We start from the raw sequence: 27310 nt of genomic DNA on the forward strand, positions 1-27310 counted from the left end.
CATTATGAATAGGTTTTGCGTATTATGGTCTTCAGAATAGTGGTGTAACGGAAAAAAAATCTTTATTGCTCAAGCCTGTATTTAAGTTCATTAAGACAGAGGCTTTCATTCCTCTCTGGTATCTCCTCCTTGTGGACAAAAGTACGTTGCATGTTTGGCCTTCGCTCTGGTTAAGCCTGTGCTTCTTGTTTATTGTTTTGGATGAGGAGACTTAATACCTAGATTTGTATGCAGTATAATGATTATAGAAGGGCAATGAGAATGAGAATAAGCAAAGAGGTCGGGTCCGTCGTGTGTAGTTCTTTTATTAACAAGAACTTCATCTTAGTTTTACTGCTGTTTTTGAGTATTTGAAACTGCTGGTATGAAAGCATATGAATGGCACCCGACTCATTATTTGACCAATCATTAACTGTTGCTGCTTATTCAGGAACTAAAAAAAAACCCATAATGACACAAACCAGAAAATTTTTAGCGCTTTACAATCAAGATTCATTTTTGCATGATGTATTGTGAAATATACATAAAAATGCCAGGAGAAAATGACACAAAGTGAAAAAACAAAAAAAAAAAAAAAAAAAAAATGTTTACAGCATTATTTTTGCACACTTTGATAAAGCCATCTCATGTTAGCACAACTTTGTGTTTTCCCAACTATATCATGATGAGAAAGCTATAAAGGAAAAAAAAAACCTCTCTCGAGTATTTATGTACATTTTTTATTATTATTACACATGGGTTAGAGTGAATCATTGCCTTATGACACAAAACCCTTCTGAAAATGAAAAAGAAAAATTTTGTTTTTCTTTGGTCATTAATAAATGGGAGCTTGCTTAAAATACTCCAAGTAGGCATTCTTTCAGTAGTCGCATCCATCTTATGACAGAGAACAACAATCTCCATTTCTATAAATTATAAAGATAAATTATACCAATGCTCACGTAATATTTCTCTGAAACAAAACTTATCTATTGGGTTAAAATGTTACTATCTGTGCTATAACGGATTTGGACTAAGTCTTCAGCTTGCAAATAAAAAATAATAAAAAAAGAAGAAGAAATCTGATCACATAACCGCTGACTACATAATACATACACTGTACAAAGATCAGTTAGGGCAGTTGATTGGCCCAGATGTTTAAAAAGGTGAGTTTACAATCTTATGTTTGATTTATTTACACAAAATAATTCAAACAGAGACAGATTGTGAGTTTTTTCGAGTGCGGTTTGAAAGATTTGAGTTTTTAAGCATGTGCCACAACAGTGCAGACGGCCTTGTAAACATCTGTCCACAGCTACAGTCAAAAGCCGTCATGCATTTCTTCTTCGCACACCGCCTGCCATTTCTATGCTTCCGTTTATGCCAGGTCAGTTTATGCGCCCCTTCAAATGTATTTCCACATCGTGCACAAACAAATCGGACTGACTCCGCATGCTGAACCTGGTGTCTCAGCAAATGCAGCTGCCTTTGGAACGACCTTCCGCACTGACATCTGTACAACCTTGACCCGCGGTGTAAGTAGCGATGACGCACCCTCAGCGATGGTTGTCTCGAGATCACACCGCAGTGACGACAGGAGAAGATGGTCTTTGAGCGCCAACTCTGCTTGAGTCGCTTCTGCAGAGCCAAATCCCTGCTTCGGTTCACAAACATGCCCAATATTTGTAACGGAGCCTTAACCTGGGCAGGAGGGATCTGTGGCTGGTTGTTCCCAATAAGAGTCCTGACCAGGGTAGGACAAGTGACCGAGGTCATCTGTGGAATGTTTACAGCTAGGGGTCTAATATTAACCGGAGGCGTTTGTCTCAGAACAGGCCTGTTGGCTGATACTAGCCTGGGTGTAAAGACGTTCACAGTAGGTGAGAAGGATACAACTACTTGAGCTGGAAGAGGTGGATTGGAAGGGGTAGGGATACGAATTGTCATCCTGGCCGGATTTGGGATTAAGGGGCGCACAACCGAAGATAAAAGGACAGGAACTTTCGGGCGAGGGACACAAGTTCTCAGAGGGAAATGGGGCCTGACAAGAGTTTGCGGCACTGCCACAACTTGTGGAACCATGTCAGTCACCTTAGCAGGAATCACAGGAGTTGCCTGAAGCAATTGGTGCAGAGTTAAAGCTTTGGCTGATCCCAAGGTGGTCACCGCAGGTGTAGGATGAGGGGTTGTGGAAACTTTGTTCCCTGTCTGAGTTATTTTGATAATTTGAATGGGGTTTTTATTGGTGTACAAAGCAGGGGCAAAAGGTCTTACTTGACTGCTGCTGCCGGATAAAGGCACGGCAGGTAACTGGGTTACCGGGGTGGCCGGCAAGTTTATGGTGCCTGTTGGTCTTCTCAAACAGACATGATTTTTGAAAGTGTCCTGTCTTGAGAAAACTTTGTGGCAGTATGCACAGACATACCCAGCTGAGGGGTGTTTTTCAGTCATGTGCTTTAGCAGCAACTCTTCATGCCCACACACCATTTTGCACAGGCAACAAGCAAACTTCAGTTTGTTCCTGCAATCGTCCATGTGCTTCCCCAAATTAGCGAATTTGCCATAGCAGCAAAAGGGAGAATCAGACTGAAACCCAAATTTCTCTGCAATGTCGACTGACTCTAGATTCTTATTTGCAGGTCTTTTCCTGTCTGGGGTCTGTTTCTTCCGTCTCTTTTTCTTTCGGTGACTGTCGCAGGAGCTGCTTCTTGAGTCACTGTCGTCAGGATCGGAGCTTAAATCCAAATCTGGGATGTACGCCGTGTCACCAGGGGGTAGTGAGTCAGGATTTACCTCGTCATCACTGACATCACTTTCGTCATCCTCCGTCAGTCCAATTTCCTCTTCTGCAGCCACCTCACAAGCTGCAGTTTCTCCGAGCCCATCCTCAATGTCATTTTCTTCCTTCAATCTAAAGCTTAGATGCTCTTGTTCTGATTGACTCAAAAGGCATGAGGAAAAGCTGAAGATGTCGTTTTGTTTAATAGTAACAGGCAATCTTTCGGTTTCTGTTTTGATATGTGAGGCTTGATTTGTGGAGCTGTCGATGCGTTTCTGCGTGGCCTTGCAAGCATCATTTGTAGCAACTTGCTTTGATACACAATATGAATGATCCCATAAGTTTGTTTTTCTCATATCAGTGTATTTCATGGCGTCTTTGATGCTGATTTCATCGGTCTCTTCCATTTTAACCACAGGTTTTACCTCCATTGTGTCTTTCGGGTGCTTTTGCATATGTCCATTCAGATGCCACATGCACCTAAAGAGACTGCCACAGATTCCACACTCAGATCTTTACTTTGGTTGAGCATTTTTTAAGTGTAACGCCAGCAGCATTATTCAAGAAGGTGATGTTGTCTCCACAAACACAGCACACGGATCCTTCCTCACTATTAAGTGCCCGTGGCGCTATGCAGGCATCCTCATCACTGGAGTCTTCTGAGAAACTATGTAGAGGTGTAGAGATGATGTTGTAATTAACTTAAAAACAAAGAAAATAATCTTGTGAAAACTGATAGTTTATACAGTGTACATTTGATAAAAGAGCAGAAATTAGGGAGGACATGATGTCATGCTTTCACTTTATCTCAAGTTGTCTGTGTTAATTCATATATATCATATTTATTACTTTCAAACTTTGGGGTCGGTGAGATTTAGTTTTTTCTTTCAGATTTTTGAAAGGTCGGTTATCCTCACAAAGAGTGTATTTGTTTTTTATCAAAAATACAGTAAGAACCATAATATTTTTAAAATATGAAGACAATTTAAAATAACTATTTTCAGTTGTAATATATTTTAACATGTCATTTATTCCTCTAATGGTGAAGCTGAATTTTCAGCAAACATCACTCCAGTCTTCAGTGTCACATAATCCTTCAGAGATCATTCTAATTATTATGCTTTATTATTTATTATAACGTTTTTTTTTTTTTTTTTTTTAAGTCTTGCTGCTTAATTTTTTTGTGGCAGCCATGTTTTATTTCATGATTCTTTGATAAATAGAAAGCTTAAGAAATAGCAATATAAATATTTTGTAACAATGTGTGTTTATTGTAATTTTTGGCCATACTGACCCTAAAATTTTGAATGATAGTGTATATTCACCAATATTTGTACTTCTTGTAAACTCATTTCCTAATGAAAATTATACATATATTACTAGAGTAACCCAGTTTTCAGTATAAACAATTAGCTTAAGGGCATATTGACACTAAAAGCAAGACTGTAACCATCTTTTTGACTGTGCATTCCCACCAGAAATATTAGAACAGATCCTTAAACATATATAAATAATACCACTACCAAAAATAAATAAATAAAAAGACTAAAATGACTTTGGAGCAAGTCATGTAAATGCCAGGCTTATGTTGCATGTTTTCTTGCTCATGCGCATGACTAAGATGGTAAAAGATGTCAAGCATGCAATTCAGAGTCATTTCAATGTAAGTTCACTGAAAGAAATGGAGTCTTGAAATGTGTTTTCACATGTAGGAGGAATTCATTGCACCACTTACATACTGTTGAATAGAAATGACACCACCTTGCTGCAGCTGTATTCTGGTACCTGCGACACGCTGCACCTCCTCAAAGTGTAAGATTTCCATGACTACTCTTGTGCAGATACTTCAGGCTGAAACAGTAAGAACGAACAATAGGTAACCAGCACACAAACAAAGGTGGGGCAGTATTACAGTCTAAATAAGCATTACATATACACATGCATTGCCGTGCTTTGTGCAACTCACAGCATCTCAATGTCAATATAAAATCAGTTTGAATCTTGCTCCAGGAACTTTAGAGGGTGTGGTCTGTGTTTGTGCAGTTGGAGGTTTTTCTTTCAAAGCGTAACAGTGACGTTATATCAGGCACGGTGGCTATCACACGTTATTATATAATTAATCAAATCTCTTAACCTGTATAAGAAACCTGGCATTTCAAAGGGCAAGATACAAGTTAATGCCAGCACTTTCATTGTAGCATATTTCTCACACATTTTATGGTATGTAAAAGGAGTTGAAAACGGAAAGTCTTCCTTACAAACGCGTATACTTACAATATAATGATTTCATTAATAATTTTCGTGTTTTGCTGCTGGCTCCTCCCCCAAACATGCACGCACGCGCGAGTCCATCACCTAAATTCGTCCGGACAGGAAGTTGATGCATTGCGCATGCGCAACAAATAATATATATATATATATATATATATATATATACAATTATTTCAAATATTTTTCCTATATTATACATATTTACATATATCATTTCAGTGTACAGTGACTATTGTAATTATGATATATCGGTAATCATATCTAATAATAAACAATAACTGATTACGATTTAGTAATATTCCAAAATAGTATGAACAAATTGAATAGTGGAATATTGATGGATGTCTGATAAGATTAAATTGAACCACCTAGCAAATAATGATGGAAGTACATTTTTTTATTTCTTTTTATTTCATGAGACATTTTATATATATTTTATATATATTATATATATATATATATTTTTTTTTTTTTTTCTTTTCTTTTTTTTTTTTTTTCAAGCATATCTGAAAGGCAATGTGTGCTGACAAACCATTTTATTTACATCTGCTAAAAAACAAATATGAAGACCAAAGCTTTCTGCACATTTTTACTGTATAAATAAAATGTTTACATCACTAAATCTTTGCATTTTAACTCTTGCAATAACAAAATGAGTTTAACACATGACTGGATGGACCCTGGCAGGCACCTGCTAATTTTCATAGAACAACCAACTTGTGCACAACTCTCAAATTACTCCACTGATCCAGACATCACAGAAGAAGAGGGTTAAACCTCATTCAGCGCTACTGCATTTCTGTGGCCCAATCTTCTGTTTGAGAACTGTATCCAGTCTGAAATCATCCGAGCAGGAGCCCAGTCCTCTTTAATAATAAACCCACAGTTATTGTGAGACCATCATGACTATGAAAGTAGCCGGCTATATTCAGAGAGCGCAGATGATTTCTTAACACCATCCCAAATTCTAGCCGCATAGTGAAACCTGTGAAAACACACGCAGTCATCCATTATCTTAAAATGTACATATATAAACAGAATATATTTCAAAATATTTATTTCAAACTGATGAAAAGGGTACATATGGAATTCGGTTCCAAAAGGAAGAAGAGAAGCATTATGTGTCAGGGTGTGCCTTACCAGTTTTTCTCAGTGAGAATTGTGTGAGAGAGCTGGCTGCGGGACATAGCCAGGATCTGGCTGCGGAATTTAGAAACCAGTGAAGAAAAGCTGGGGTGACCTCTGTACCCAGGCAGCAGAGAGAAAAGAGGGGGACCTGAACCTGGTGCACAAAAGATACAGACCCAGTGCAAATGTCAGAAGATTCATCAAGAACAATGGACAATCATTTTATGGACAATTATTTTAATAATTTCCTGACCTGCTCTTGTCAAAGCATCTTCCCCATCATTCTCCATCATAGGTAACAGGAAAAGATTGACTTCTGTCTCCAAGTAATCTCGATTCAGTCCTGGGAATATGTTACAATCCAGCATGGATAATGTGCCTACGGGAGAAAGCAAAACAAGTAGTCAGTTACACACCAAATAGCGCTGGGTTTATGAATCATGTTTACCGTCATGTCAAGTGGACTGACCTTTATATTTTAGGTGGGAATGGGCCATAAGCTTGTCAACTGCCATGTGCATCTTCTTCAGGTTTCGTGGACAGAACTCCTCCCTCCGTGCTTTGTTCTGCAAGAACACTATGAACACAGAAAGAAACCACATGCATTAAAGCCTTATACAAAACTAAATCTGCAAGCGTTTTCCAGCAGTTTCATACATCATGATAGCTCAGAAGTTAATTCAGGAATAATAATGACCATTAATGTTTTTCTGACCTATGTGAGGATAATACTCCGAGCCATCATCTGCCCCTGAGGAGCTGGTGCTGTCATGACTGGCTGATGGAGTCGAGGGTTTCAGCATCTCAGCACTCTGCAGAAACCTGTTTATAGACACAGCTGTTAGTTTTATGCCACACAGAGTCTCTGGATTCCTACATTCTGACTATGACTGTAATTTATTGTCTATTTATTAATGCTACAACAACTGAAGTTGAAGTATATAATATAAATACACATGACCGTTCAAAGGTTTGGGGTCAGTAATACGTTGTGTACAAAATGAATAATTCTTGTGCACCAAAACAGCATATTAAAAATGTAATTAAATATATAAATGATATACCTATATAAGTTGATATCCGTGAACCAGTCCTGAATCACAATCACAACATGACACACGGTAAAGAGGAAGGCAGTGATCTGCAGAGACTACACCACCAAACAGTTGGAAATAGGAAAAAAACAAAAAGAGGAGATTTTCAGTTTGCTTAAAACTACAGAAAATGGATTGTAAAGTAGAATTACTTGAATACTGCAAATAAGCTATCGAAGACTATTCTTAAAATTCTGTGACATAATTATTAATATGAATACATGGCATAATATTACGTTATATTAATACACAACATTATTTGTAAAAGAGAACATGGCATGAAGTGCTTAAAGTGCTCACCTGCATCTCCACATACGTGTGTGGAAGGCTGTATTCCGGCGGAAGCTTGCGGTCATTATTAATGAGATGATCCAAAATAGATGGGCTTAAAATTGGCTGGAGATGAGAATGAGTATTAGTCAAGAAAGTAGGTTAGAAACAGAAAACAGCACTGTTCTGTGCGGCTCTACAGTCTGACCTGCGTGTCCAGAAAGATCACCCTCTCCTGAGTGATGTAGAAATCGATTCCGCTGCTCTGGTTCCCAGCTCTCTCCTTGATCTCCTGCGCCTGAGCTCTGAACACATACGCCCTGTTGAACAGAGAGTCACCCAGTGAAATGCAATAGCACTGAAGTGGAAAGGCAAATGAACTTGAGGTAACAAACACAAAATCAGGATGCTGATGATGGACTTACCTCTGGTCCTCCTCGGGGCTGTTTGCAGACAGGAGAGACATGATTGTGGACTTGCCTGTGCCTTGTAGCCCAATAACTCCCACTACTAACATATCCGTCTGGTCTCGCAAGTACTGAGACATAATAAACATACATTCAGCATATATTCACCTGATTGTTATGCTCTTATAAAATACAACAAATTCAAAGCCTAACATTATCAACAGAAAAAAATATGCCTTTACCTCCATAGCGCTGTCACACCAATTCATTTGGTCGTCCACCAGTTTAATGCTGTTTTTCATCTTCTCAGGGGGGAGGAGTTTAGTCTGGCCAATCACAGCTGCAAATCAAGAAGTAAAGTACACATAATAAGAGTTTAAAGGAATGGTTCACACAAAAACAAACATTTACTGAAATGTACTCGCCCACAGACCATCCAAGATGTAGATTAGTTATTTCTTTGATGAAATTTAGCATTGCATCACTTGCTAAACAATGGATCCTCTGAAGTGAATGGGTGCCGTCAGAATAAGATATAAGAAAGCTGATAAAAACATCACAATAATTTACTCCAGCCCATTAATTAATGACACGTGAAGCGAAAAGCTTTGTTTCTCGGAAACGAATCCATCATAAAGGTTTTTTAACAGTGAAAATGTCCATCCTGTTGACCTACATCAAAATCCACAGACATGTTTACCATTTTGGATTAGTCATATGAGACAACTTCTTCACTATAGAAAGCAATATTACGGATAGAGGACAAACCAGAAGCACTGGTTTTAAGTTTAAAATGTCCTGATGATGGATTTGTGTAATAAACACATGCAGCTTTTCACTTCACATTACCTGATGGACTGGAGATGTGATGATTTCTTGTGGATTACTGTGAAATTTATATTGGCTGTCTGAACTCTCATTCTGACGGCACCCCTTAACTACAGAGGATACATTTGGAAGAAAGTGAAGTAATTTTAAATCAATTTGCTCCATCTACATCTTTAGATGGCCTTGAGGCAGAGTACTATTCTTTTTCAAATTTTCATTTTTGGTTGAACAATTCCTTTAAGTTTACGTGTGTAAAACGTTGCATTGCAACTCCCACTGTAATCATAAAGATACGTTAAGGAGCAAAACATGAGAAAATAACTGACGATCCACAGCTCCTCCGGATGCAGCGGAGCCCATGCCTCGGTTCTGGATCTGATACACAGGTTGGGTCGGCCGCTGGCCTTCCCTCTCCAGTTTGGCAGTTCCTACACCTGAGACTGAAGGAGCCACATCAGGAGGGTTTCCAGGTTTCCCCCCTTCATCTCTGGTTTTAATGAACATGACTGGCTTTTCCGAAGATGGGGCTCCACTTGCTGGAGCACTTGGTTTGCACTGAAATAAAAAATAAAGGCAGTATTATATATACTATATAAAAAACAAACCAAAGCAAGAATAAAGCGTCAACGTGAATTGTTTGCCTTTGTAGGATGAACACAAATTGTGCACTTACTCGCTCTCCAGGAGGTTTAGCAAGAATAATGGGAGTCTTCTGTAGAAGAGGTGTAGGTTCCTCACTTCCATCCTAAGAATACATAATAACAATATCATACAGCTCAACTCACTAAAGCAGGGGGTTTTCACAATGGGGTCCAGGGTCTCCCACAAGGGTGCAGTGCTTGTGGGTACAGGGAAAATTGATTAGAAAAAAAAGTGTAATAAATGTCAAATTAAATAAAATATTACAATCAATTAATTAATTAAATACAAAAAAAAATGTTATTAAATTAATAGATTAAATTAAATAATTACAAAATTATTAAAATAAATGATAAGAGTAAACAAACAAACATATAACAGTACAGTAATAAAAAGTAAATCGAAAAAAGCCATAGAAGCAAATCTTTTAAATATTTCCATGGATTAGAAAATAAATTTAATATTAAAGATAAATTTATAACAATACAAGTAATTATAAATAAAGAATATATATACAGTTGCTTTAGATTTTAGGATGGGCCAACCTCACATAAAGATTATATTTGCCATCTAAAACAAAATCTCTGCACTGAATTATATGTTGAGGTCATCATTCAAAAACCATGTCTTAAATGTTGTTTAGGTGGGCAGGGCATGTTTGGACACACAGTCTCACCCTGCGCTCGCGGGGAACATAGTCTCGATCCCGGCTGGGGCCGGAGAGGTTTTGACCCGGTGGTCCTCCTGGGTCTCGGTCTCGCCGTCTCCTCCTCCTCTTTCCCTGACCGTACAAACCGGGCTGACTGTGACCGGACTCCGACATGCCTGATGCTGGACACCACTACTGAGCGCTGGACTTCTTACTATAACAGCTATTCCTTCAACATAATTAGAGGGGTTTATTAATGCTCAAAACGAATATTTTCCATGCTAACGTTTTACAGCAGTAACTTTACATATAACGTTACAACACATCATGTCTAATAGCTGACTGTATGTCGACTGTCGACAACCAACTTACGAATGAATAAGCAGTCTTAGTTTAAATAATAATATCGACTTACATGATATAACCATGTAGCAAAATAACTAATTAATCTTCTTTCTGCAATGTAGTAATTAAAGAGATGTGACTTCTGCGTCTACAGGTAACGTTACCAGATTGTTGTGCGAAACGGTCCAAACCCGAAAATAGGCCGATGAGGAAACGCAATTTCGTTTTTTTTGGTTCCGATTATTTAGTTCCGCATTGGCAGTCAAGCTACATAAAAATATAGTTGTAGTATATAAGTGTGTAATAGAATATTATAGTGTATATATATATATATATATATATATATATATATATATATATATATATATATATATATATATATATATATATACTGTTATTTAGATGATAAGCTGTATTGGGTTTCTGCCACAACAATTGTTCTGCGCAGTGCAAACAAAGCCAAAACGTGGATATTTTAGGCAATATAGAAATCCTGGCCAGGACATGTCCTGGGAAAATGGCAGATTTGGTCACCCTAGCATAGCTCAGTCATGACTGCATATGGCAGGGAGTGTTTTTTTTTTTTTTTTCTTGTAACCCTCCGATACAAGCCACATTTGTGGAGAATTTGTGCTATAGTTGTCACATGCACAAAATCACAAAACACTATTTGTTGTGAAAAAAAAAGAAGAAAACAGAACACTCCTTAAAAAAGGAGTTTTGCTCTTTAAAAACACTTCTCTCTGATAGAGTTTTGTTACATGCTATTGAATTAACTATATAGCAAGATCAGGCCTATTTATATAGTTTTATCATTAACAACTAACAGTTGTCTTTGCAACACATGTTATATAATGCAATGGCATCTAGGCCTATACAGTTTTTACATTTAGCTTGAGTGTTTGGCCAGTGTACATGTCTTTGGAAGCTGACTGATTGAATAAACCTCAGGTGATCCAAATCTGTGAGAAAAAAAAAAATCTCAGTTTTCTAATATAATATATTTTTTATATATATCTATTTAAGCAAATGCTAAAATGTAAAAAGGTCTATTGAGGGGATGAAGACCTCTGGTGGTGGTTGAGGGGACTGTAGATGTGGAATACTTTTTAATATAATTTGTGACCCGGACCACAAAACCAGTCATAAGTGTGAATTTAAGTTTCATACATCATCTGAAAGCTGAATAAATAGGACAATATTTGGCCGAGATACAACTATTTGAAAATCTGGAATCTGAGGGTGCAAAAAATTGAAATATTGAGAAAATCACCTTTAAAGTTGTCCAAAATTAAGTCCTAAGCATATTACTAATCAAAAATAAATGTTTGATATATTTATGGTGGGAAATTTACAAAATATCTTCATGGAACATGATTTGTATTTAATATCCCAATGATTGATGACACAAAAGAAAAAATCATAATTTTGATCCATTCAGTGTATTCTTGGTTATTGTTACAGACATACCCCATTGACTTAAGACTTTCAGAAACTAAAAGTGGCCATTTCCATAAGAAAATGTGGCACTAAAAAGGAGAGGAAAAAACAACAACAACAACTGTGTCCTGACAGTAAAAAATATCAGTAGAGAGATAGAAGAAGCTTATGGATTTTTTTTTACCTATACTAACATCAATCCTTGTAGCCAAGATTATAGTTATAATACTGTAAATCACTATGATTGAATCATTATTTGATAAAGAAAGGTTTCAACGCAGGACTGTAATAAACATTTATATAAATATTTTCATATTTGTAATAGTTTTGGTTTTTAAAAGTCTTATTTGAATTAAAATATTTTAAAAATTAAATCAGAAAGTAACAGAGGTACATATCAGTGGAGGTTCTTCAGTTTTTGTCTTGGATAAAGGGAGACCTTGAAATGCAAAAGCTTGATAACCAGATGCTGTAGTGCATTTAAAATATTCATAAAGTATTCACAAAATATTTGAAAATAAAAACTATATAACCAGTAAACACTACCTATACACCAGCATTCTGTTCCTTGCAATTTCTTCCTTTCATATAGTCTGTCATATAGTGACAAGTGCAGGCCATGTATAGAGCACACCAACACCAGCTTCAGACAGTGCTGGAGCATGAGCTGTTCCCACACGGACGTACGATGACAATGAAAGGATGTGTGACCGGAAGTTTTTATCTGGGTGACCTGTCCACCAAGATCAGCCAGTCCAGCATATCAGCGGATCAGAGCTGCTGTAAAGGACATCTCTGTAACAGATCTCAAACCTCTGCTCCGAGCCGCTTCTTTCAGCTGGGCACAATACTACAGATGTGTTGTTATGATTCTCCGATTTTCAGTTTTACAAAACAAGAAAATCCAGCCAACATTCTTACATATTGGTTATATCAGTTAAAAGATCATCTAAATATATAATGTTAATGATTGTGTTAGCATTGGTTTCATTAGTGTGCTTGTCATGTTGTTAATGATTATTTTCCTTTCAGGAGGGTGTCGATTTAGGTTTCTACATGGAATTAAGTTTCAGTACACTAATTTTATGCCTTGGGCTTCTGATTTGTTCTGGACAAAGGAGATGAAATCTGAACATCTCAAAGCACCTCTTTGTGTTACACCTCTTTTTGGGGCTTTTGCACAATTACATGTTATATACATGTATGTGTGTGTGTGTGTGTGTGTCTTTCAAAAGTTTGAGGTCAATGAGACGTGCTTCTTTGATGCAACTTATTTGATAAAAAAATACAGTAATATTGTGAAATATTCATATATATACTATGTTTATATATAATATACAATATATTATACTAGAAAAAGTATTTTGTAAATATTTTGTCACTTTGGATCAACTATTATTATAATTTTTTATAAAAAGTGTATTTAACTTGTGCTGAATAAATACAATGAAAAAATGATATCCAACCACAAACTTTTGAAGCGCTGTATTCCTTAAGTTCCCCTGATAACTATGTTTAGGTTACATTATGATTTTAGAAAGCCAAAAATGCATTCCTTTGAAAGCATTTACTTCAGATTTACATGATTTTATTTATCCTAATATGATAAAACATCACATTTTTATTAAATAAGAAGAAAACCACATCTAGTAAAATCATTGTGTTAAATTATTTTTTAATCCACTTACATGAAATTACATATTTTCCCTCCAAATAACATTTATGCTTGGGTGTTCTGTATGAAAACTCCAGAGACATGACACAAAGCTAGCCAGCCCCACAGTACTCCCTTTCCTCCCCATATTAACTACTTCAGAGCCACATGCAAATTAGGCAAGTATCAAAAGAAATTAATGGAAAAAGAAAAAAACATTTTTTTTTTTTTTACTGGAAACCTAAATCACCCCAGTATTTCCTACTGCTCTGCTTGTACAGTCATACGGTAACAGTATCAAGCTTATGTGCTCTTTGTTCTTAGGGTCCTCTATACCTCGTAATTAACAGGGAATAAGTAAATGCCGTTTGCAGGGCATGGAAAAACAAACATGAAAGTGTCAATAAATGGAATGTAACTTCTTTTTTTGCCCCTCATTTTGCAGGATGTGTGAGCGAGCAGGTCATTGGATGACGTGTGACACTGCCGTTGCTTCTTTCCCAGCTAAAGACCAGCACTGCTATCCCCAACTCTACTTAAAGACGAGGGCTGTTAGAACGCAGACGCTAAACTGCAGGTGTATAGAATGACCATGACAAATGACAGAAATTTACATACAGTATACGAATACCAAAAGGGTTTAACTTGCAACTTTGCATGAGCTGAGAACTTGCCTCACCTGCGTTTCTTCCACACTAATGTGACAACCTAGAGCTCCCCATGGAGAAAACAAGGTTAACAGCAGACAAACCTCATCCCCTCCTGGTCCCCTCTATTTAACCCCTCCCACCCACCCACCTCCCGTTACACAAATCCTTAGAAAAAACCCCACAATGACAGGGAAGGAAGGAAGAAAGCAAGGAAGGCGCGAGAGTAAAAGAACTAAAAGAAACAGAAGTTGAAGATGAGGTGGTCTCAGTGTTGATGGTGAGCTGGAACGATGGCAGGTGAATGACACGGGAAGGACGGACAGAGCGAGACTCAGTTTTCCCGGCCCTCCTCGGCGTCCTCACCATCACCCTGGTTATCTGAAGTCCACAGCTGCGAAACAAAGCAAAGGGCACTAGTTAGACATTAACTGAACAAAGAATAAATGCTAAAACACTTTATCTTAAACTAGATCTGAAAACGGAATAAATGACACAAACTACTATTAAACCAGACTGCAACCTCTTCCCAAAACAAAGGTTAAGTGCCGGGTTAAAGGAATCCTGTTCTCAGCACTAATCTGGTGCAAACATGTATAATAAGTGCACTTTGCCATCATGTATAGTTATTTTAATTTTACATTTTTATAACATGTATGTTTTTGTACTGTCGCCACACAAAACATTTTGACATGTGGAGTTTCAATAATCGGTCTAATTCCACATAGACAAGTCCAATGCATTTAATACCTGTACTGAATGAACGTGTTACTAAAGAGAAACTCACTGTCAAATTGTCCCGCAGTAGCTGCATGATCAGTGTGCTGTCTTTGTATGATTCTTCATTCAGTGAATCAAGCTCTGCAATGGCCTCATCAAAAGCCTAGGAGAAAAAGATCGGCCAAAAACATATTGAGTGTCAAGATACAGGCTTATGAGGGTATTTCGAATCGACAATATAATTGCGGGGAACGCTCTTATATTTTGTTCATTAGCCTGTGCGCATGTGGGTGTGTGTTAACCTTACAGTTTTGGCAAGCTTGCAGGCCTGGTCGGGCGCGTTGAGAATCTCGTAATAAAATACGGAGAAATTGAGCGCAAGGCCCAGACGAATGGGGTGCGTGGGCTGCATCTCTGCCTTACTGATTTCAAAGGCATCCTTGTAGGCCTCCTGTGAATTGCCAATGATAGCTGGAGATAGAAAGAGACAAAGTGTGTGAACAGACTTTTTTCAAGATTTAACAGTTATAATGAGCTTAAAGAATAATCAGTGTAACAAGTTTATATTGGGTCTGAAATATCTGAAACTAGAGTACAACTTGTGTGATTTTGCTTTTATTATTTTCCTTTAACTTTGAATTAAGTAAAATGAACATTAGAAATAGAGAGAGAGAAAAAAAAAAGAGGCTTTTCTGCTGTAAATCGTTGAAATGATATTTTTCACTAGAGGGCGTTAAAGCACAAACTCTGCAGTTAGGAGAGTTTAGTTCGAAAACATGTTATAAGCTTGGCACTAGGCGCTTTCAAACTTATATTTAAGAAAAATAAAGTGAATATTCTGTCAGATTTGACAGTTTAAAATTGTTAAATTATATTTATTTACAATTGACTATACCTATCTACCTGTTTTTTAAGAGCAGTGCTATCTTGACTGCAATCACCCACTGTAAAAAAAATTTCAGGTTATATAAATAACGCTTTTCTAGAACCATTCCCTCTCTGCTTTCACTGGGTGTCCATTTCTGTTTTGATTGTACTCTGCTGCTAGCACACACAAAGCTTTTAATAAAACCTCAAAACCTTCAGAATCTGTTGCTAACAACTAGGTATAAGATTTCACACTGTCAGAATGATGTGGGCCTTTTTAGTTTGTTTCACTCGACACCATTGTACCAAGAGCACAGTGAGTACTGAGGATCTGTGCCAGATGGCGTCAGCGAGAGACAACCGAATCAATATAAAAAGGGAATTATATTCCATTTCCTTCTTAACAAGACGGAACAGGAATCCGACAGGCTGTGAAGCAGCGCTGGAGCTCCGCCCACACAGGCTCTCATTCATTCAGTAAAGGTGGGTGGACTCACATGTCTGCACCTGCTTCAGTGAAGGAAGGAAATCAGACCGCTAACCATTTCCCCTGTAGACCTCAAGACCCTTCTTTTATCATTTTCTCTCTCTCTCTTTCCCTTAACTGAATCCTAAAGTCACGCCCTGAGAGCCTGTCAAGCTCCTGGCACAGGAAGACTGCCGCACGATTCTTCCTGTTATGCACACTGCGGCCCTGTTCCTTTCTGACTCTACCAACACAGACAATGGAGAGCAAACCATTTCAAGGTTTATATAGTATCTGCCTGAAATAGAATCAGCCTGTGAACAAAGCAAGCTAATAAGGTGTCTGGTTTATACTGTAATTGTACGATCCAAAAAAGTTTGGGGTTGAAAGATTTACCTACACTACATTCAAAAGTCCGGGATCAGCAAGATTACTCATTATTTTTGAAAGTCTCATGCTCACCCAAGGCTATATAATTTGATAAAAAATACAAAACTGTAATATAAATATAAAAAACTGGATATTCAGAGGCTTCAGTGTCACATGCTCCTTCAGGAATCCTTCAAATATGCTGATGTACTGCTCAAAAACAATTGTCTTTATTATCTTATAGTTATGCATACAGTTGCGCTGCTCAGTATTTTTGTGGAAACTGCGACACACTTTGTTCGGGGTCCTTGGATGAGCAAAGTTTAAAAGAAAGAGCATGTATTTGTAACAAAGTAAAAGAATTGCCTCGCTTTTGATCCAATTAATTCATTCTTGGTGAATGAAAGAAAAAAATCTAACCACAAACTTTCTGAGACAAAAACATGGTACATTTACTATAGACTTTTTCACTGAGGGAGCCAAAATTTATGAATGGGCCACAACTGTTCGACAAAAAAAAAAGGGATCCTCTGTAGAGATTTCCACCCACTTACTTCCTCTCAAGCTTGGCTTCAGGTCAATATTTTGTGGAAATGTTACATTTTTAGCAGAAGCTAGTACATTCATGGGCAGGTGGTGGAGCGGCTTTGAGAGCCATGACGCATTGTTCAAGTGCCTACACGATTAACTAGCTTCGCAATCGGACATTGTTAACTGGATTTAAGGAAATTAGCAGCTCCACCATCTCAATTTGTCTAGTAAACTTTAATTTACTAAATACACCTCAGAACTTTTAACATTCGCTTGCAATGAAAGTCAATGGAGTCCAAAAATTTATATTGGACCACAATGACTTTCAAATTTTGAAAAAATATATATATATTTTTTTTAATAAAGTCATGCAGGTTTGGAAGAACCTGCAGAGTGAGTACAATTTTCATTTTTGTATTAACTTTCACTTTAACATTAAGGATAGACTTAACAGAATGGCTTACAGCTTTTCTCCTCTCCCACAGCCACCTCTGCTAAGTAGCGATAGTAATCGCCTTTCATTTTCAGATAGAAGACTTTACTTTCAGCCGGGGTCGCCTTGGGGATAAGGTACTTGTCCAGAAGAACCTGTGACACACAGACAACAAGAGAAAAATCATATTAGCGGTTTGTCAAACGGTTTCACATCCTGGTTTCAGCGTGGTATTAGGAAAGGTGGAAGTAGTCCAGAGCAGAACAAGAGTCAAGAGTAGTAAAGACGTGAACAGATAAGATAAGAGAGAAAACTCGTTTGACGACATGCTGTTACAAAAAGAGGCCCAGGTGAAACCATGAAACCTCTGATACCAAAACGTGTCCAGTCCCGGGATGCCATTTACAGTAAACCAAAAAAATAAAAGACCCTTCACTATGTCCCAACAATGTGCTTTCTAGAATTTCAGCATTCTAGGCGTTTTTAGACAATAACCTTGGATTGCCTTTGGGGATAACAGAGGCCCGACGGCTGGGGTTGGACTGGAGTTTCACAGACGCTTCTGAGACTTTGTTGCAGGGACGGAGGAAGGGGAGATTGGGAATATTGACTATGGCGTGTGAGCTAACGCTCGTGGAACTAGGTCATTGAGCTTGCTGGGCTTGTTCACAGCTCGACTGGCCTGATTGTTGCCCCCCTTGACAGAACCACAGGGTTGTTACTGCAATACAAGCTTCTCCAATGACACCCTAACAAACCACGTTAATGATGGAGGACAATCTTTTTGGATCAAATTGATTTTGTCAAGGTCACTGATAAATAGGGAGCATAATTTTAAGGATATCACTGGTTGGTGACCTTGATTATGTGAAACAATGGAACTCTTTAGGTGGAAAAGGTCTCCATAATCAGAGGAATCGTTCAGGCATTCCAATACAAATGAGTCATTTAACCTTGTTAAGTCACATGTCACTGATGAACCAATGACCTACTTGTGCTTTCAATGGTGGAGAGCAATGCATGGATTCAAATCACAATTCCATAATGTAGCTCTAAGCTGACAGATGGACAGTTATGGTTTTGCATAACCATCTGCTTCCCCATCATCTTTATCAAGTCGAGACATGTGGATGGGAGATCACAGCAGCTTGTGTCAGGTGAGCGGCTTTATCTTTTCATCTGATGTGTATATAGTGATAAAGTGTGACTTGGCAACTGCCACTCACATCCTCTTCCATATTAAATCACACACTATAAAGCTATATAAAGCTGCACTCACATTAGCTAAATTTAGGTGAAAAAAGCACAGCTCACAGTAGTCATTTAAAAAAAAAAAAGCAGTTTTCTGCATCCATTTGACCGTTATTGTAACATCTGTGTTGGGAAATCTTGCACCTTCACATGGAATTCCTAATTGCATTGATTAAAACACCAAGTTATGGTAAATATGGCCGCACCTTAACCACGTCAGACAAGCTGTGATTTTGTTCCACTGCATTTTTGCTTTTTGCGTAAAGAAGAAAAAAAAACCCTGCTTTGCATTGAAATCTTGTCCCTTCATGTCTGATAAGAATGCAGTGTAAGGGTTAATGCAGCATTAAGTTACATAATATGTAGGAATACACATGACATCATAGTCTTGTTTCATTCATGTTAAGGCCAAAGTCCCTTTGGCTGTAACGTGAGGGGTCACAGGTCAGTGGCCCAAAAAACAAGAGCTCAGCTGCTGTGATTATGGGATTAGAGGTGACTCAACCTGTGCATTAACAGAGCCCTGTGGCCTTCAGCCACTTACTTTCATGCTATGTTGTGCACACAAAGTCAACGTGTCCCCTCCCTTCAAACACATCAGGCAGCCTGGCCAAAACACTTATTCTACTTTGACCTGGTAAAGTTTCAAAATATCTTGCTGCTCATCTGCTTGTAAAGTGGTGCCCATGTTTGGTCCACATCCACATTGTTGGAGTTCAGCTGTCCTCATGCTCTCTAGAGGCCGCTTCACTTCCCACACCTCATCTCTCCCACCCGAGCAGCTGCTAAAAGCTAATTAGCTGCATCTCACTTACACAGACATTGGCCGAAGCCTTAGCGTGAGCATGTTTCTCAGAAGACCTGACTTACTGAGTTAAAGTGGACTTTAAATCTTTGCCTTCTGTGATGTTCAAAGTCTTGTGATATGTCACCAGTACATGTCCACCCTTTTGTTTTTGCACATATATATGCAAAAAAAATTAATAGTAAAATTATTTTTATTTTATGCTAAGCTATTTTTTGAATAGTTTTTAAAGGTGATTTTAACCATATATACATAGGCAAATTAATTATTTTGAATATAAGCAAAAACACAAAATCAATATATGTTTCCTTATTGTGAAAAGTATATCAACAAGTTATTACAAATTTTAAAATCTAAATATTAATTTAAAAAAATTTAGTAACTCTTATAATTCATAAATCTGAAACATTAACAACTTTCCTTTTCGGTTAACATTAATTAAAATGTGCAAGCTATTTAATAATGTTAACTGACAGATAAATAATTAGCCAATGTTTTATCAAATTCACTAAGTGAATTTGGGATGGAAAGGACAAGAACCTGTTATTTATTTCTACTAAGAATACTGTTATATTTAAAGACCCACTGCAATACAGAAGTAAATTCAACCATGTTTCACAATGACTAAATTTCTATACACATTTCCCTAAATTCAAATATCACTGTTTAGAACCTCCAATTCAAAGTATACCAGTTTACAGGACTTAGACCAGCTAGAGTCTGTATCAAGTAAAATACTTAAACTTTTTTGATCTCTAATTCTTCACAAATGACACAAGGATACATTCGAGATGAGGGGATGGTGTTTTTAAGCACAAGTAAACATTGTGGAATACATTCTACCTAATGTAAGGCAAGGACCCTCATTACATAAAGTCTATTAAATGTGAATTATGTGCTCTACAGAATCTATAAAACTAATTTCTACAAGCTGAATGAAACAGAAGTTAAATAGACCCTGACCCCTTAAATCTGTCATCAGGGTTACAAAAACTGTCCCGAGGTAAAGCACCTGTGCATGCGTTGGAACAAATGAGATCAGGCCTGGACTAATAGGCTTGGCTGAAAGAGGGCCTTGCTCGCGATGAGTAATTAACGCAAGCAGGATTATCAACCTACGTTACCCACCAACACCTGCAATAAAGAAACAGGCACAAGAGCAAATGTGCGCATCTTGTGCGTATCCCTGGGTCAGAATATAAACGATTGGGATTATCCGAGTTGTAAGATCCTTACCAGTACGTCATTGCAGATGTCCTTCAACTCCTTCTCAATCTTTTCCCGATATTCCTTGACCATTTGCTGCTTCTTATCGCTGCCCTCCGTCTTCTGCTCGATGCTGGAGACCACTCTCCAGGAGGAGCGGCGGGCTCCCACCACGTTCTTGTAAGCCACCGAGAGCAGGTTGCGTTCCTCGTTAGACAGTTCAATGTCGCCCTCAGTGACAGATTTCATAGCGGCTGCCATGTCATCATAGCGCTCGGCCTGCTCGGCCAGCTTGGCTTTTTGCACTAACTCGCTCTTGTCCATGGCTGCTCAGTGCTGAGGAACAAGAGACTTCAATCAGACACTGAACCAGATTTACTTGAGCTATAATACAAGTGTCAATTGTCTGTTTACTGATTAGACGCAAGCTCATTGTTACTGAGAATAGAAACAAAATAAATTAAAATTAAAATAAAAATTAAATAAAAATTTCACATCAGTGAACATCAGTGAATCTTCAAGTGAATTTTCTTACATACATATATGTGTGTGTGTGTATTTATATATCAATTGATTAATATGTTGTATAACAAATGTTTTCATCATTACTCAAAACAAAATCTACAACAAACTGTCAAATCGGTGCTATTTACGAGCACCATTGCTTTCATCTACATTATGGAAAGCCTTTAAGGTACCAAAAAAAAAAAGTGAAAGCAAAAGATAAACGGAAGGAGCAAAAAAAAAAAAAAAACACACTGCAAAAATCTAAAGATCAAATCACAAAATTCTAGCTACCAATCTTGCACACACCACACACGCTCACAAAGTTATGCCATAAGTATTTGCCCTCCAGGGTCGCATTACAGTGCGCAGAAATATGCGGATGTGCTGTTCTCGACAACCACGCCCAGTCCCCATACCTACCCATTCACGCGCTTTACATATTATGTCTTAAAGGGGTAACGTTAGACTACTCCCAAAAAATGTTCCTTATGTCCTCTTTAAATGACCCTCATCCCGTAGAACACGAGTAGTATTGGTTAACAGATTGAGAGCCTCAGTCACCATTCATTTCCATTGCGACCGAATCTGTCAACCCGTCAAATTATGATGAACATGTTGCACGAAAAACAGTGAAACGGTTCTGAAAAATTATGGTAAATAAATAATGATGATTTTGGGTAAACAATCCCTTTCGATGTTGAGAAGGACTAATATATGCGTCGTTGCTGACTACACAAAGCTTAACCAGCAACATCAGACTAAAGGTTTGTGACTGGTTTATTACAATACACTGTGCAATGAATATAAACAGCGCTGACCCGCGCTATATTTGTCAAATGTGTCCAGTTTAAGTGTCACGGTGACAGTTTACCGCTGCTTGCAGGTTAAAGCCAGGTTTAGCTTGCATGCTAAGCCATATGATGAAGGCAGGTCTTGCCCTACCCATCTACATGGCCGACTGACCTCACAGCAAAGAAATCCGCTGCTGTCTGTGATGTCAAGAAACCACCGATGCGTTTTTAATCATTTACACAAGTTCTGTGTACGTTACCCCATAAGACTGACGCTTTATGTCAGGCGGGTCTCTCGATTGACAGACACGATGAAAGATCGTCTGATAATGATCAACCGAATTAACTTACCGGAAGCAATCGAAAATAAAAGTAGTTAAGAATTACATTAAATGTCTTTCCATAAAAGGACCAAGTAACGTACAGATCGAGAGCAAGTACAGAAATGCTTCGGCTTGTTTCAGCACTAAAAATACACTAACGTTAAATATTATTTTACACAAGGGCGCGCGTAGAAAACTGCGATTTGTGTCCAGTGTAAGATTTAAAGCATAATCGTGTCGTTTTAGCCGTCATTTTAAAATCTAAGTTCGACCACACCAGATATCATACCAAAAAGAAGAAACAAAAAGGGGCGGCCTAGATCTGCCAAGCAAAGGCTTATTGTTCATTTCCAGCACGTTAGCATCGGCAGCTACTCGGTCCTGTGCCTTGCATCGTCCATCGCCTTTTGAATTTAATTTCTCATCGCAGATGATAAAAAGAGACCAGTTAGCATGGCATTTATCCCGATCTAGCGAATTCTCTTACCTGAATGTCTGGGAATAACGACGGTCCTGTCGGAGCTAAGCTAACCGCGGCTCACAGCTGACTCTCACGGGCTGTCGGGCTAATCCACGGGGTTTCCCTCCAATCAGACCAGCCCCAGGAGCCGAGACGAGGCTGGGCCACGTGACGTCAAAGGTAACCAAGGCGACGGCTGACTTCACGAGAGCAGTTCGTGATTCAGTGGTGCACCGCTTTTCCTTCCATGTCCTCAATCCATCTCTTTCCATAAACTACCAAGGTCTATCCTTTTAGATTAAATTTCATTATTAAAAAAAATGTGACGTGTAACTCATGAAAAGCATGAAAACTTAGTTTGTTTCATGTTTACAAGTGTGCACTTGAATAAGATGGATAGCTTATAAGTGGTAAATACATACACTGGGTATTTAGAAAATTATTTAAGGATAGCCCTCGCGTTGCCTATATATATATATATATATATATATATATATATAAAAAACACATATTTGCAACTAAGTAGTTGTAATGAAAATCATGGAAGGGCGACTGAAGAGACCGTCAGAATTAGAACACAGGCCATACGAGCTTGCTTGGTAGAAGAGGAGCTATTTCTGCACTACTCCAGTTTGTTTCCATGGGGAATGAGTCTATTTTCTACACTGTCACATGTCCTCCCATCGAATATGAATTCAATAACCTATTTCAGGGTAAGACTCTTTGTTATCGTTGCAAGTTAAAGGTGCAATAGGTGATTGTCTTCAGATTCTTTTATTTTTTTCTTTTATTTTTTTTTTATACTGGTTGAAAGTCTCTTCACATCCCGATAGCAATCATTAAGTTAAGTGGTTTAAATGTATTTATCTGTATTTATATATTCTGTGGAAGGCATAGGACCAAGAAATGCATGTCCAATCAAAATGCTCGGTCCGAATTAAATAGCTTTTCTACCTGACTGTCAATGTATATGCATACCTCTGCGCACCCTGTTTATACAGACAGAATACGTCATTAGCGTATTCACGTATGCTGTGCAGACAGAGCTAGAATGGCAGACAAACATCAACAACCCAGTCTTCCTAACTGGCATTGTAGTGCTTTTAAAGTTTTCTCGCTTGTTAATGAAACATGATGTAGCCCAGTGATTCCCAATTCCAGTGCTTGCACACATATTTTGCATGTCTCGCTTAGTTAACACACCCGATTCAGATAACCAACTTAAAAGTGAGCTACGTGAATCCCTGAGCAGGGGTTTACTTCACTTTGGAACATTGACATGAATTGGGAACCGTTGATGTAGCCTATTGTAGTAATGTTGTCTCTGGTATTCTGGTCTGTGAGCATAAATGCGTTCAGGAGACGTGGCTTTAGATGGTGATTGCGGAGAAGGTGGGACTTTCGCTTTCAGTGCTATCAGGCTAATGTTAGCATTTTCCAAGATCTCCTATTGCACCTTTAAGTCAACATTGAGACTAAAGCACTTGTGCAACCAATGTGTGTGTGTGCTAACAAGCGAAACAACAGTTTCACTTGAATGTGAAAAGTGATTACCGAGTTTGCTGTGTAACTAGTAGGGCAGGTTTTTCAGTTTACTTAAAACCACACCCCAGTACAGCACTTAGAGCAGGGCAGTTCAAAGTAACGTGAGAATCAGACACATAAACTGTGGCTTCATCCAACAATATGGAGTGGTTATGTCAGTGCACTAAAAAAAAAAAAAAAAACCTATGCACAGAACAATGTTAGTGAATCAGACAAAATTCCAGTCATAGTTTTTGCAAAGGGTGTAGATGCCTTTTCCAGAAATGTTTCTGCAGCTTGCCATTCTCAAACACATAGTTTACTTAAAAGTATTTCACCCTGTGCTCATTATATATTTTCTTGATGACAGAAATACAAAGGCTCTGGAGATCACAGAACAACACATTTAAGTATAATGATTTGCATGTTAGTGTTCACAATTGACATTCACTTTTGCTGTGGTAAGAGTCAGTCAGCCAGTTGAGTGTTTTTATATGAAGACTAAGGAAAAAGAACCAAGTTATGTCTTCAAACCAATTTACTCTGACATTTTGTTTTGTTATCAAATGATGAGTCATGCAACAGACACATCTCAGTTATTTAAGAATATAAATGCTTTGGGTTAGTTGACATTAAAGTTCAAGCAGTGGAGGCAATGTAATTGTTTTTTACTTATTTAACCCTTGTGTTGTGTTCAAAAATGACCTGGCCTCAAAAAATTGCTTATAAATCAATCATCATGTTATATTATCACCAAATATTGGATTCATTCTTTTTGTCAACTTTTTTTCTTTCATTTAGGATTGATTTTGTATTTAAATTTGCATCTGATCAATCGTAAGCCTTGTTTGTCTGAGAGAAAGCACCTAATTTTTTGAGTATTATTTTTTAATAATTTTCACAATATTAAATAAAAACTGATGGAAATTTGCACTGTTTACCACAATAGTGTACTTTAATGTTTAATCAGGGAGTTTGTTTTGAAAGGCTGTTATTTTGTACAAAATGGCACAAAGTCATGCTTGTGGTGTTCTCAGTCAAATATGAGTGGCCATTTAGAATGAATGGGGAAGATCACAAATAATGCATTTTAAATGCTTTTATTTTCTGAAAAAGGGCACAAAGTAACACTTTTGCTGTTCCCTGTCAAATCTGAACATTGTGACATACGAGAAAGAACACATTAAAGGGTTAGTTCACCCAAAAATGAAAATTAGGTTGTGTTTAACCAACCCTCTACTGACACCTTGGCAACTGAATCGCGATTTGCTAGTAAAGTTTTTAGTTTACTCGCCAGACTGATATACTAATATAATGTATGCATATTTGTGTGTGCCTTATTACCATTTAGAGATTCCTGCTAAATCATGAAAAACTTTCAAGAGAGACTGTTCCTTGAGACAAAAAACAATAGGTTGCATAAATACCTGCTGTTTTACAATCATGGCCACTATATTGAAGGGTCGTTCTAAACCGAAGTGCTCAAAACTGGTGACTTCAAAGGGCCCTTCCGAATGAAGGATTTCAAAGGGTACAACTTATGGTCACTTTGGGCGCCTATGATCATTTGCGCAGATTCTTTGCATGATGATGGCGCCTCCTTGTGGGCACGTGATGATGACGCAGAAGGGCACTTCAGGAAATAGTTGTTTGGCCCCCTTCACCCTTCAACCCTTCGAAGCTCTCACTCCAGGGGGTAAACCCCTAGAAGGGATTAGGGCATAGGGATGAGCCCTTCTGAACGGAATGCAGGGCTGTTGTGTTTGTGTCACAAATTCAGTGACGCAGGTAGTGAGGATTCTCTCCGGCCAATCTGTGATCAGCAGAGTTTACAGATCACGTTTTGGCAATGGTACCGTTCACTTAGAACCTCACCCGAGGTGGTACTAAAAAGTACCAGGTATCACGTACTGTACCCAGTGGAAAACCCCCCAAAAGTGAACCGTACAGAGCCGTACCATGTAATAGCATGCAGTGGAAAAGAAACATAATACAATTAATATGTCATTTCAGACATTTGTATGTGGCAGATATTCTTAAGAACAAAATTGTTGTCTTGGGAATCCAGAAAAACACTGTATTATCTCATTTAAAGGTAAACACCAAACTACATAAAATGTTCACACTTTATTTTATGACGAACAGAATGTTTTTTGTGTGTGTGTGTAGAATTGACCTATCAGTAAGTCCCTCCCATGAGCCAATGGCAGTTGAGTATCAGTTGCACAGGACCTGTGCAGACATCTCAACTGGGGCATCGTTAGGTTTCAGCGCCATAGAGAAACATTGGAAGATCCAAAGTTCAAACTAGCTAATGTTAAAGGTGACATATCATGAAAATCTGACTATTCCAGGTTTTAAGTCCTATAATCAGGTGCCCAGTGCATCTACCAAACAAACAAATATGAAAAAGATTAACCCAGTAACTTTGTTTTGCTAAGCCTTTTTCTGCAAATCTCTGAGAAAACGAGCATGTCTGATTTAGCTGAATTAATAAAGAAGTGGATCCTTGAATTAAATGTTTGGTCAATAGCCCATTAAGGATTTGATTGTTTTGTAGCAGCAGCAATTACATGCCCTTTGGCTCTATTTGCAGGCATTTGTAATAACATGTAATGTACATCAGTTGATTATATTGTACTAGCCTACATTATGTAGCCTGTTTTAACAGTGTTATTAGATGAAACCATATAATTATTAATTAACCAATAATTGCTGCCTCGTTGTTTTTATATAATGCATTTTAAGTCATTTTAAAGGCTACCGTTGGCTTAGGTCTGTTTTTATAACAACAACAAAAAAAATCTTAATACTTATTTTGAAAATTATTACTTGCAGTAATAAAACCATGGTCAATTTGCAATTAACATCGCTACAACAGCGACCCCCCCCCCCCCTTGTTAAAACCATGACTAATTTCGCCAGGG

General features: G+C 37.9%; 3 protein-coding genes across 10 annotated transcripts; all 3 read right to left on the reverse strand.

Moving 5' to 3' along the window:
- Positions 1-153: 153 nt before the first annotated feature.
- LOC128030691 (replication initiator 1) lies at positions 154-5105 on the reverse strand. Of its 5 annotated transcripts, none has more exons than XM_052618523.1 (3): positions 5033-5105; positions 4498-4609; positions 154-3425 (listed from the first exon to the last, which is right to left on the reverse strand). In XM_052618523.1, exon 3 carries the CDS (start codon positions 3232-3234, stop codon positions 1189-1191), a length of 2046 nt encoding a protein of 681 aa, XP_052474483.1. In that variant the 5' UTR covers positions 3235-3425; positions 4498-4609; positions 5033-5105; the 3' UTR covers positions 154-1188. The 5 variants fall into 5 exon arrangements, with proteins under 5 accessions (XP_052474483.1, XP_052474479.1, XP_052474480.1 ...); XM_052618519.1 differs by having other exon boundaries at positions 4494-4609; XM_052618520.1 differs by having other exon boundaries at positions 154-3459; positions 4494-4609.
- Positions 5106-5548: 443 nt separating this feature from the next.
- LOC128030694 (nonsense-mediated mRNA decay factor SMG9) lies at positions 5549-10620 on the reverse strand. 4 transcript variants are annotated; one of them, XM_052618530.1, is made up of 14 exons: positions 10554-10620; positions 10072-10273; positions 9430-9501; positions 9083-9311; positions 8171-8268; positions 7947-8059; positions 7730-7841; positions 7552-7647; positions 7222-7307; positions 6873-6979; positions 6627-6734; positions 6411-6536; positions 6170-6311; positions 5549-6014 (listed from the first exon to the last, which is right to left on the reverse strand). In XM_052618530.1, exons 2-14 carry the CDS (start codon positions 10216-10218, stop codon positions 5936-5938), a joined length of 1515 nt encoding a protein of 504 aa, XP_052474490.1. In that variant the 5' UTR covers positions 10219-10273; positions 10554-10620; the 3' UTR covers positions 5549-5935. The 4 variants fall into 4 exon arrangements, with proteins under 4 accessions (XP_052474490.1, XP_052474489.1, XP_052474491.1 ...); XM_052618529.1 differs by having other exon boundaries at positions 10460-10614; XM_052618531.1 differs by having other exon boundaries at positions 10072-10267; positions 10460-10609.
- Positions 10621-13487: 2867 nt separating this feature from the next.
- LOC128030695 (14-3-3 protein beta/alpha-A) lies at positions 13488-23047 on the reverse strand. The gene is made up of 6 exons (XM_052618533.1): positions 22887-23047; positions 20809-21114; positions 17548-17671; positions 15158-15321; positions 14918-15013; positions 13488-14524 (listed from the first exon to the last, which is right to left on the reverse strand). The coding sequence occupies exons 2-6, from the start codon at positions 21100-21102 to the stop codon at positions 14465-14467; spliced, it is 738 nt and encodes a 245-aa protein (XP_052474493.1). The 5' UTR covers positions 21103-21114; positions 22887-23047; the 3' UTR covers positions 13488-14464.
- Positions 23048-27310: the final 4263 nt, after the last annotated feature.

Source organism: Carassius gibelio, chromosome A16 (genome assembly GCF_023724105.1).
Source record: "Carassius gibelio isolate Cgi1373 ecotype wild population from Czech Republic chromosome A16, carGib1.2-hapl.c, whole genome shotgun sequence".
Lineage (NCBI taxonomy): Eukaryota > Metazoa > Chordata > Actinopteri > Cypriniformes > Cyprinidae > Carassius > Carassius gibelio.